The sequence below is a fragment of the Nasonia vitripennis genome (genome assembly GCF_009193385.2).
Source record: "Nasonia vitripennis strain AsymCx chromosome 5 unlocalized genomic scaffold, Nvit_psr_1.1 chr5_random0004, whole genome shotgun sequence".
Taxonomy (NCBI): Eukaryota; Metazoa; Arthropoda; class Insecta; order Hymenoptera; family Pteromalidae; genus Nasonia; species Nasonia vitripennis.
This window is the reverse complement of record NW_022279655.1, coordinates 1,949,211-1,960,664: the sequence shown is the minus strand read 5'-3', so window position 1 is coordinate 1,960,664 and position 11,454 is coordinate 1,949,211. Positions and strand designations below refer to the sequence as shown.

Below are 11,454 nucleotides of genomic sequence, written 5' to 3'. Positions count from 1 at the left end.
GAGGTGTTGATTAAATAAATGATTGAGCTCGTGGAGCGTGGGGTAGTTGGGTTTAAGCACTTTGATTTTAGATTTTATCCTCGCTTCGCTCTCCATTCTCCGATGTGCCGAGGTGTCGATTAAATAAATGATTGAGCTCGGGGAGCGTGGGGTAGTTGGGTTTATGCGCTTTGATTTTAGATTTTATCCTTGCTTTGCACGCCTTCCTCCGATGTGCCGAGGTGTTGATTAAATAATTGATTGAGCTCGGGGAGCGTGGGGTAGCTGGGTTTACCCGCTTTGATTTTAGATTTTATCCTCGCTTCGCTCTCCATTCTCCGATGTGCCGAGGTGTTGATTAAATAAATGATTGAGCTCGGGGAGCGTGGGGTGCTGGGTTTAAGCGCTTTGATTTTAGATTTTATCCTCGCTTCGCTCTCCATTCTCCGATGTGCCGAGGTGTCGATTAAATAAATGATTGAGCTCGGGGAGCGTGGCGTAGTTGGGTTTAAGCACTTTGGTTTTATATTATATCCTCGCTTTGCACGCCTTCCTCCGATGTGCCGAGGTGTTGATTAAATAAATGATTGAGCTCGGGGAGCGTGGGGTAGCTGGGTTTACCCGCTTTGATTTTAGATTTTATCCTCGCTTCGCTCTCCATTCTCCGATGTGCCAAGGAGATTTTATAAATAAATTACTGATCTCCGAGAGCATGGGGTAGCTGAGTTTAAGCGCTTTGATTTTAGATTTTATCCTCGCTTCGCTCGCCTTCCTCCGATGTGTCGTGGAGATTTTATAAATAAATTACTGATCTCCGAGAGCATGGGGTAGCTGAGTTTAAGCGCTTTGATTTTAGATTTTATCCTCGCTTCGCTCGCCTTCCTCCGATGTGTCGTGGAGATTTTATAAATAAATTACTGATCTCCGAGAGCATGGGGTAGCTGAGTTTAAGCGCTTTGATTTTAGATTTTATCCTTGCTTCGCTCGCCTTCCTCCGATGTGTCGTGGAGATTTTATAAATAAATTACTGATCTCCGAGAGCATGGGGTAGCTGAGTTTAAGCGCTTTGATTTTAGATTTTATCCTCGCTTCGCTCGCCTTCCTCCGATGTGTCGTGGAGATTTTATAAATAAATTACTGATCTCCGAGAGCATGGGGTAGCTGAGTTTAAGCGCTTTGATTTTAGATTTTATCCTTGCTTTGCACGCGTTCCTCCGATGTGCCGAGGTGTTGATTAAATAAATGATTGAGCTCGGGGAGCGTGGGGTAGATCAACCAGTACGCACTTGTCCTGATTGATCTTGATGCGTACCTTGCGTAGAGTGGCGAAGAGGAGATGCTCCAAATGCTGCTCCCGACCCCTGGATGCAACGACTATGTCGTCCAGATATGCTCGCGCGAACGGCAGGTCGCGCAGAAGATGATCCATTGCGCGTTTGTGATATTGTGCCGCGTTGCGGAGCCCCATCGACGAGCTAGTGAATTCGAAGAGCCCAAAGGGGGTTGTAATCGCCGTCTTGTGCGCGTCTTTGGGAGCGATAGGGACTTGATAAAAGGCCTTCTTCAAGTCTATGACTGAGAAGGTGTTGCCTTGTAGTTCCAGTAAAAGGTCCTCTATAACTGGGAGCGGATATCTGTCCGGGACGGTGCGACTGTTGGGCTGGCGATAGTCGCCCGTGATGCGGTATGAGCCATCGGCTTTCTTGACCAGCTGTAGAGGGCTCGCCCAGGAGCTGTCTGATAAACAGCTGGTGGACCGTTCGTCACGATGTGGTGGAGGGCGGAGAGATCCGGTAGTGAAATGGTGGTGCTGCCTGGAGTAGCTAGATCTTGGTCTCTCAACACGTCAGCAAACGCACCCTCAGCGACGTCGGCCGTGATGTTGACTGCGACGGAAAAGACTCGAGCTGGAAGGATTGCACCGGTGGTATGGTGTGAGTGGTCGGCATCGAGGAGCTGTCTGTGATGGAGGTCGACAGAGAGGCCGAAATGTGCCAGAAAATCCGCGCCTAGGATGGAATCACTGACATCGGCTACGATGAACTTCCAGCTGAGTGGTTTGGCCAAAGCGAGGTCCAGCGTCAGCGAGTGAGTGCCGTAGGTATCAATCGCTGAGGCGTTGGCTGCACTGAGGGTGAGAGGGCTACGTTTTCTCGTCTCCTTGAAATGTGAGAGAGGCAGCAGTGAGATGGCCGAACCGGTGTCCACCAGGAACTTGAGTTTTGATGACTGGTCGGTGATGTGCAAGCGTCTCTCCGTGACTGCGCCTACCGCCTCGGCTTGCGGGGGCGGAGGCGCCTTCAGTTTCCCAGGCCCGGGGTGAAAGAATAAGGCTGCTTACACTGTACGGCCTGCTGGCCGAATTTCCGGTGATACCAGCACATGTCGTCGCCGGCGGCTGCTGGCGTTGCGGTTCGACGGGGGCGAGAGCGAGAGCGCGCTCTGCCTCTGCTGTTGCTACTGCTATTGCTGATGTTGTTGCTGGTGTTGTTGCTGGTGTTGTTGCGCACGAGGGTCTCGAGCAGCTTGCTCTGCCTTTGCGAGGTGGTGAGGAGCTGCGCCAGCGTAGCCTGCAGCGCGGCCATGTCCGAGTCCGGCTGGGGCGATGCCGTGCGAGACGAGACGCCGCTCGACGAAGGTGTTGAGAGTCGAGAGGCGACGGCATGGACCTGCGGCTCTGGAACCATGGCGAGGTCAGCCAGCTGGGCCAGTTCCTCGAGAGAGCTGGTCTGCAGGACTCGGCAGAGCCGGCTGGTGTGCGGCGGCAGGATATCGAGCCATTTGACCTTCAAGGCCTCATCCGAAATCGCGTCGTTGGCGAGACGTCTCATGTGACGCAGCAGCTGGGATGGAGTGCGGTCCTCCAGGCGCACCTCGTTCAGGACCTGGTGAAGCTGGGTGTCGGCTGAGGTGGAGAGGCGACGTAGCACCGCCTGGCAGAGGGCTGCGTAGCGGTTGAAAGCTGGAGGATGGAAGATCAGGTCCGACAGCTCCTCTGCGATGCCCTGGGGAAGCCGCGCCACCACGGTGTTGAATTTTTGGCGCTCGTTCGGCACTACACCGGCCTCAAAAGCTGCGTTGACCTGTGCGAGCCACAAAGCGGGATTAGCGCTCCAAAAGGTACGAATCTCGCAGCGCGTGGTCTCGTAAGCCGGCCGCGGATACGGAAATAACCCGTCGATTGGCATGGGCGGCGGGGCTGGTATCGTTTCCGTACCATTCGCTCCCGTTTGCGAGCTCTGAGGCCCCACGGAGGACTGCTGCCCGGTTGGCGTACGCAGCACCATGTCTGAATTTAAAGTTGTCTCGGGGTGTAAAAAGTTGAGCGCGGCGTCGGCGCCGGCGGCACGCAACAGGTATACGCGGCACTTGAAATGAAAGAGCGACTCAAGACCGCGAAAAGACTATACCTGTTGCGGGGCGAAAAACTTGATGTGATGATGCTGCCGCCGGACGCTGCCGATGATGATGGCGAGATGTGGCCGCCGCGCTGCCGCTGGACTGCCCTGCTCGGATGATGTTGTTCCGCCGATGTTGATGGCACCTCCTGGCTGGGACCCCGGTGCGTTGCTGCGTGTCACCGCGATGCTCTGCCGCTGTGCCTCGTCCTCGGTGGTGCGGCTGCTCTCGCCGCGTGGTGTGCTGCAGGCAGGGAGACGACCGACGGGGCCGCTCCGCGCGCACTCCAGCTGTAGAGGGGCTGGAGGCAGACTCCATGCTGCTGGTATGCCGTGCGGCGAGGTGCCTCTGGTGCTCGCCTGGTGTTGCTCCGGTGAAGGGCGCACGACCGCGCTCGCTGCTCGATGCGAGAAATAAAAAGAAAAATAAAAGTGGACGCCGCGAGCTGTAAATGGGCTGCGGCGTGCCGTATGTCGAACGATAAAAAAAAATTCTTTCTCGGCTCCGCGCGGTACTCCGAGAGAGAAGGATGGGCTGGCCGCCGAGAGTAAGAAGTTAAAATAGTGAAATTCCACTAATTCATAGTGTATATACACTAATTGGATTAGTTAAAAATGCTCCACTGTGAATTAGTGCATATACACTAATTACAATAGTGAAATGGTTGCACTATTTGAATTAGAGAAATATGCACTATTAAATTTAGTGTATATGCACTAATTGCAATAGTGGAATGGTTAGTGAAATTAATAAATTTGAATTTACTTAACGTAATAGTGAAAATCAAATAACTAAATTAAGAATTAAGAATTCATAATCAATTTATTTAATGATTTTTACAAATTCTGATGGAGTAATAAAAAATTAATATCCGTAAGAAATAGCAATTTTATTCGTCACTATCAGAACTATTGCTATCGTGAGTCAAATTCATATTTTTTAAATTGACATATAATGATGCCACAATAGAAATTGACTTTTTTTCTGTTAAGCGATATACGTACGACTCTATAAACGTATAGACATTTTGTAAAGACACTGGATACTGAATATTAAATATGAAATAAATTTTAAACATCAAATCAAAGGCCGCAGTAAAATCGTTTCGATTATTACACGTAAGTATAGCATTGTCAGCAATAACATAAAAGTGGGGTGTCTCGTCATCAACTTGAATGATGTACGGTTGAATGGTCGATGTGCATTCAGATCGTTTCGATTTTACGAATTCTTGAACATTAGCTCCAGCCTATAAATAATATTTAAATTATTTTTATAATATAATACAATTTCATAAATTTTTCAAAATGGACAAAATTATAATATTCATTTACATTTATGTTTTCGATCATGAATCGATAGGGCTCGATCATTTTAACTTTCTTTTTCTGGGAACTATCCATTGGCTTATCAACTTTTTTCTTTGATTTATTTTTGACAGCATTGCTTACTGGCAATAATGTTATCAACAGAAGTAAAGCTTTTAAAACATCTGGAAATGAACGAGTGACTTTATATTAAAAACCTGTCAACCCGAAATATTTATACAGTGTAAATTTTGAAACAAATATATATATATATATATATATATATATATACCGTCGGTTATAGCATTATGTTTTTTCCATAAATCATAATTGCATATTCTTGTATATTCAAAAATACGTGGAACGTAATATGGGCCAAATTTAGACAAGAAATCATCACATTTTTCTGGAGACATGAGTTCGAATTCAGCTATTATCTGGAAAAATGTATTTTTTTCCTCTGTTACAATGATTTCTTCTATTCTCCCGAAAAGATGTAAGCTATCGTTCCTTGATGAAGCTTTTTCCAAAATAACAAATAGCTTTGGTCGAAATTCAACACTATTGACTAAAACCGATTTTGTTACACATACAAAATTATTACCTTCAAAACCAAGTCGAAGAAGATACTGTCTACTTAATGTACTGCAAACAAATTTTGTTTTACCAGTTACTACTTCATGATGGTTTATTTTAACATTTCCTGAACTCCACTTTTCACATTGAATACATTGTGATACTCGAATTATAGTTTTTGGTATGTTTTTAAAATTATTTACAGCTTGAGCTCGCTTGGCCAATTCGTTATGTTTTCCTTCAAACCTCATGCAGTAAAAGTGAACAAGAGGTCCAGACCAAAGAACACATTCAGAATAATGCATTGCGTGATGAAATTTGTTGATGATATTAACATTTGGAAATAAATTTTTAAAGCATTCTACGAATTCCTGAAGTAGATTATTGATTATTATAGATTATCATAAAGAGAAAGCAAAGGTTTTTGTAATTTTGGTGAAAAAATAATTTCCATTATTCGAAGTAACAGAATTATTAGATACATGTGTTCATCTCCTTCTTCAATCTTTCCTGCGAGTAGAAATGGCAAAGCTCTAGTCAACAACCATATTTGCATAGCTTTCTGTTTAAGTGTATGATCCTTTCTCTTGAGTATATCTTCGGTGAAAGTTGCTGAAGGTTTATTTTTAACTTCAAGATAACCATAATTAAACAAATGTATGCGATTATTTAAAAAAGGAATATCAAATCGTTTTTGGGCACATACATATTCATGGAGAACTAATTTACAAATTATTGGACATATACCGCATAAAAAGTCATGCATAATGTCAAATACTTTGTTGTTTGTAATATGAAAATATAAAGATTTATTCAAGCAGCAGTCACCTTTCATGCCCGTTGCTGTCTTTGAATCATCAGAGAAATTTGTACTTTTCAGTAATTCCAAATGCTGATCATATACATTTTTAGTACGAACTTGAGATTTTTCAAAAGAACAATTGTGTAGATTTTGTCGATTATACAAACACAATGAACAAAATAAATTTGCTGAAGGACTCAATAAGTTGAAAACGTCATGAAGGGCTAGTGCATCTCCACAAAAACTTTCAATGGAAGCTCGAAGAATAAAATTTTCATCTCCAAACTTCAAAGTTATTCCCGCATCACTTTCTAATTGGGCTAACTCTTTCATAAAATGAGAAAGAATTTTCTCGAAGCCATACTTTTGGACATCAACGTGATGAGCTACTATCAAAACATGAATACTGTTTAACGCAGAATTCATATGAGCAGGTAAATTTGAAATTTGGTAGTAAAAAACTCCAACCTTATGAACACCCGTTTTAGAACCTAAGGGACCAACAAGTTCTTTCTCATCGTAATATAATTTTAATCTTAAAGCTTTTTTGTACTTTTGAAAGAAAACATGATTCTTAAAATGATTCCCGTCTATAAATGACTCCAAACTACCATCAGAAGATGGCTGCTCATTATCGATAATTAACCTAACTTCTTGATTGCTTAAAACCATTTTTAAAACCTTTATTACAGGAACATATTGATAAGATTCTACGACCTCTTTTGATACATACGATAGAGTTGTTTTATTTAATCTGGAATCCACACGTCGACCCAAAGGAATTTCGATTGGATCAATGTAGTCACTATTTTCATTCAGTGCCTTCATTTGCTGTTCAAATGTTTTTAAATCTAGAAATGGATTTTCGTTATCAAAAACCTTATTAACGTCTCTAATAATTTCATTATTTACTAGATGTTGAACCAGTTGAGCATTTATTTCATCTTTTAATGAATTTGAGTAGATTGAAAGCAAATTTTCACTATGGTTTAGAAATCTCGTTATAGCAGATCCTGTCATAGAGGTATCACTATGCAATTTACAAATCATTTTAAGAATGTAAGATCGCAAATCTAAAGGGGCATTTACAATATCCCTAGCCATATTATTGAATGCTTCAGCTTCCATTTCATGATGCTCTAATATATCGTTATTGTCATATTCCATATTTTCATTCATTTCAACTGCATTGACTTCGTCATCGGCAGCAGCTGTTGCCAAATTTGCTTCAGCCAAGTGGTTATTTAATATGTGACGTCTTAAGTTACGAAAATGAACAAAATTGCTCTGACAACCATTTTGCCCACATATGAATCCAGTATCAGGTATTCCTTTGGTAACATTAATACTATGATACATAGTAAAATGTTGTGTAAAATCTTTTAATCCACCAGGAATTAATTGATATTGGCATAGAAAACATCGTAATCCATCCATATCGAGTTAAAGTAAGATTGCTGAAAACATTTTTATATAGGAGAATGCTATTTTCTTACATTTAAGATTAAGAGTGCTCTGCAATCCTGAACGACCAATGAGAACACGAGATTTTTCTCGACAAATTACGGATTTATAATTTGTTATTAAATAAAGCCGTAATTTGTCGAGACAAATCTTGTGTTCTCATTGGTGGTTTAAGATTGTAGAGCACTCTTAAAGGTATTCGGAATATTTAGGAAAATCGGGATATTGAGGAATTTTGGAAAACTTAGTAAATAGTAAAACTCAGTAACGTAATAAACAATCTATTATGAAACAGCAGGAAGAGTAATACATTCGTCACCCTAGCCAAGAATCCCCTGCCCCAACTCCCTTATTTCCATAATATACTATTTTGTATTCTAATATAATATTTATATTAAATAAGTTGTATTTATTCCAATTAATAAATTTATTAAAATTTATTTTCCTAAATCCGAGTTCTAGTACTGTATTCTGCTAATTGTAAACTACTGAGATTTTAAAAACTTCAGTTTAATATTTTGTATATCTCCAACAGTAAATATCTCTAACGTTACAAAAAAATGTGAATGATCTCACTTAAATAAATCCATTCGAATCCATCAAATATTTATTTATTTTATTTTGAAACGACTTAAATGAACAATCTACATGAATTAAGAAGTCAAGCCAGGGTTGGGATAAAATTTAAAAAAACATCAAACTTTTATTTACTTTTGTGAAAGTATATTTTCTATCTAAAAATTAACCTTTCAAAAAAAGTGAAATTTTGGCAAGTATAAGTGGGTTTGTATAGTTTAGTATTCAAATGTCAACATTCTCGAATTTTTACCTTGACTTGTTTTTATACTAGAACAAAAAAAAAGAAAAGAAAAAAATGGAACTCATAACCTGAACCTCGTGATCAGCCACCCTGAACACTTAGACCCTGTTACAGTCTTGTATTTACTCCTAGATACCAAAAACTATGGAGCGCACTCCCTGCACCTCGTCATTGGCCACTTTGTACACCTAGACGCCGTCCCGCTCTAGTATTTACACTTAGCTACCGAAAACAACGGAGCGCACCAGCTAGACCTCGTCGTCGGCTACTCTGTACACCTAGACACCATCTTCGATCATTATTCACACCTGGACACCGAAAACTATGGAGCGCACCACCTAGACCTCGTTATCGGCCACCCTGTACACCTAGACACTGTCTTTGATCAGTATTTATACCTGGACACCGAAAACTATCGAGCGCACCACCTAGACCTCGTCATCGGCCACCCTGTACACCTAGACACTGTCTTTGATCAGTATTTATACCTGGACTCAGAAAACTACGGAGCGCACCACATAGACCTCGTCATCGGCCACCCTGTACACCTAGACACTGTCTTTGATCAGTATTTACACCTGGACACAGAAAACTACGGAGCGCACCACATAGACCTCGTCATCGGCTATCCTATACGCCTAGACGCTGTCCTGGTCAAGTATTTACACCTAGATATCTAAAACTACGGAGCGCACTCCCATGACCTCGTCATGAGCCACCCGGTACACCTAGACAACGTCTTCGAACAGTATTTACACCTGGACACCGAAAACTACAGAGCGCACGAATATTTAATAATTATATTTTTCGTAAAATCCTATTTTTGTTTATCATTTTCTTAAAATAATATGAATTACAAATTTAACTAGTAATTTATCAAGTAACTTTATAATATAAATTAAAGGAGAGATAAAAAAAATTAATCAAATTTGAATTGCCGCTTAAAAATACCGCGAGAAATTCCGAAGAAAAAGAAGATCAATGTTTTACCATCAATACATTCTACAACCTAAAAATAGTGTAAATGTATACTGACTTGTCAAAAGATTAATATTAAGTTTTAGCTAATCAATACGACTATTTTATTGCAAACAACATTTATAACCTGTCAGTACATTCAAAATTACTGTATTTTAATTAGAAAAAAAATTCATAATGATAAGATTGTCTAACTTAAACTGTCGAAAGTAAATACATTGATTCAAATTTACTCAAAATGCACCTGACTAACATTACACTGTGGATTAATTATACCCAATTAATTTATCACATTGTTGAAGAGTTTACTAACTGTAACTATGAAGTTTCAGCATTATTTACGTACTGACTTGACCTATCCAATATAAGTAGCTTTCTTATAGGTACAAGATTTATTTGGATTTTTTACCTTTTAATATGTCAAGAGTCTCCTGGTTTATGGAGTGATTTATACGGAGGAATTCAATCAATTCTTCCGTACTCAAAAAGATGATGGATGTCATGGAGAACCTCAATTTACACAGTTCTGAAAAAAGACTGAAAAAAGACACGTGTTACTAGCATATTCTAGGTTAGAAAAAATAAACGGGATCTTTGTCGGACACTTAGTACTCTAATTTGCAAAACTAATCAATACATACCTTTTGTACAATCACGAGCAGCTTTGTGAAGATGACATGCAGCGAAGAACACGTTTTATCTTTTGTCACGAGCTGGTCGAAAGGCGCGAGAGAGGTTCGAGCTCCGAGCTCCAGCTTATAACACGTGCAAATGCGGCCATGATGATCTGTACGTTCTCGTAACCAACATCTTTCACTGATTTCATATTGAAATTTCACTATTTCAATAGTGAACCATCAGATTTCACTGCCTAATTTAGTGAAATTTTTTATCCCGGAAAAACAAAGTTTTATTTTCACTAATTAATAGTGAAGTTCTACTAATTTAATAGTGGAAAAAAGTTTCACTGTGACAATTAGTGAAATTTTCACTATTTTAACTTTGCAGAGAGAGTGAGATGACGTGGCGAAGATGGCGTCGGTTCTTCGCGCTGTGCCCGACTCCGAAACGTGTTGCTGAACGGGGTCACCACTTTGGAAATTGACTGAATTCCTATTCAAATGTAGCTTTTTCGCGATCGCGAGTCGCGTGGGCACAGGAAGGTACAGGAGGAGGAAGAAAATCTAACACTCCGATGTACTGCTAACTCAACTCTGACGACTTTATTAATAATAGTAATACTGTTGGGTTTGAGCGTGTGCTCAGTCTGGCGGCCAGTCCCAGAATGGCGACCGGGTGCGCGCTCCCCGCTCGCCACAGCGTGGCGTCGGCCGGACGACATTTGAGGCTGACTCCGGCGGTACTCCGCTAGTCGAAGTCAGGCCTCGGCTGCAGCGTCTGCTTACGCTGGTGACGACGCTGTCCAGCGCGTGGCGCCACATGTATATGCCTGCGTGGATGAAAAAAATATATAATTTATCCAAATGAATCAATCTTTAATGACATTTTGTGCACTCTTATCAATTCTGGCTCCTCGTTCGTGGAGTTTTTACTGGTGATCGGCTTTCGCCGATATCATAAATTACTCTGTTCCTAGGTTCATTGGCATTTGAGTAATGCATGACTTTCAACGTTTCATTATTTTCTGGGATAAATCCATGCCCCATTTATATGTTTGTCACAGGTGGACAGTTTTTAAATCTCTTTGTTAGGAATTGACGAGTTTGTTCGTGATCTTGTTTGGTGTATAAGAAAAATTTTATATTGAATGATCGCCCATTAGCCCATGAATAAATATTGTGCTCATCCATAATGTTCTCAACGTAATTAGAAAACTTTTGAATGTCCGGACAAAATTTGCATTCATTCAAATAACAACTTGGTTTGGGATCCTCACATAGAACGAAATTCAAACAATCTTTATAATTCTTCAGAATATTGTTTGAGATTTTTTCTATATTTACTGCGTCAATCATCGCCTTGAAATTTTGGTGTATCGTACATACACATACATTGTGTGTACCAGAGGATCCTGCAAAGACACAACATTTTGGTCTCAGTTCCGCAAACTTGGTAAGCCCAATCGGATGTTCAGGAAACTGTTCTTTAAATTGATTATGAAGGTTCTT

General features: G+C 40.9%; 2 protein-coding genes across 3 annotated transcripts; both read right to left on the bottom strand.

The window, feature by feature from the left end:
• Positions 1–1,265: 1,265 nt before the first annotated feature.
• Positions 1,266–3,266, bottom strand: LOC116417893 (the record flags this gene model as incomplete). Its single annotated transcript, XM_031933010.1, has 3 exons — positions 2,426–3,266; positions 1,688–2,312; positions 1,266–1,631 (listed from the first exon to the last, which is right to left on the bottom strand). Coding segments are annotated over exons 1-3 (1,832 nt in total), but the record flags the coding sequence as incomplete, so codon positions are not given.
• Positions 3,267–4,185: 919 nt separating this feature from the next.
• On the bottom strand, positions 4,186–9,377 carry LOC116417897. Of its 2 annotated transcripts, XR_004345309.1 has the most exons (4): positions 8,574–9,377; positions 4,978–8,475; positions 4,713–4,870; positions 4,186–4,627 (listed from the first exon to the last, which is right to left on the bottom strand). XR_004345309.1 is itself a non-coding variant. In XM_031933020.2 (3 exons), the coding sequence occupies exons 1-3, from the start codon at positions 5,564–5,566 to the stop codon at positions 4,268–4,270; spliced, it is 1,107 nt and encodes a 368-aa protein (XP_031788880.1). In that variant the 5' UTR covers positions 5,567–5,655; the 3' UTR covers positions 4,186–4,267. The 2 variants fall into 2 exon arrangements, 1 of the variants encoding a protein (XP_031788880.1); XM_031933020.2 differs by lacking the exon at positions 8,574–9,377 and having other exon boundaries at positions 4,978–5,655.
• Between the last annotated feature and the right edge of the window lie 2,077 nt (positions 9,378–11,454).

What these genes read in the sequence shown, in the direction of transcription:
- LOC116417897 (XM_031933020.2), bottom strand. Translation starts at nt 5,566, where the DNA reads ATGCATTATTCTGAATGTGTTCTTTGGTCTGGACCTCTTGTTCACTTT. An exon ending in ACATAATGCTATAACCGACG is followed by an intron (nt 4,871 to 4,977) that starts GTATATATATAT and finishes GTTCATTTCCAG; the next exon opens with ATGTTTTAAAAGCTTTACTT. An exon ending in TCATGATCGAAAACATAAAT is followed by an intron (nt 4,628 to 4,712) that starts GTAAATGAATAT and finishes TATTATTTATAG; the next exon opens with GCTGGAGCTAATGTTCAAGA.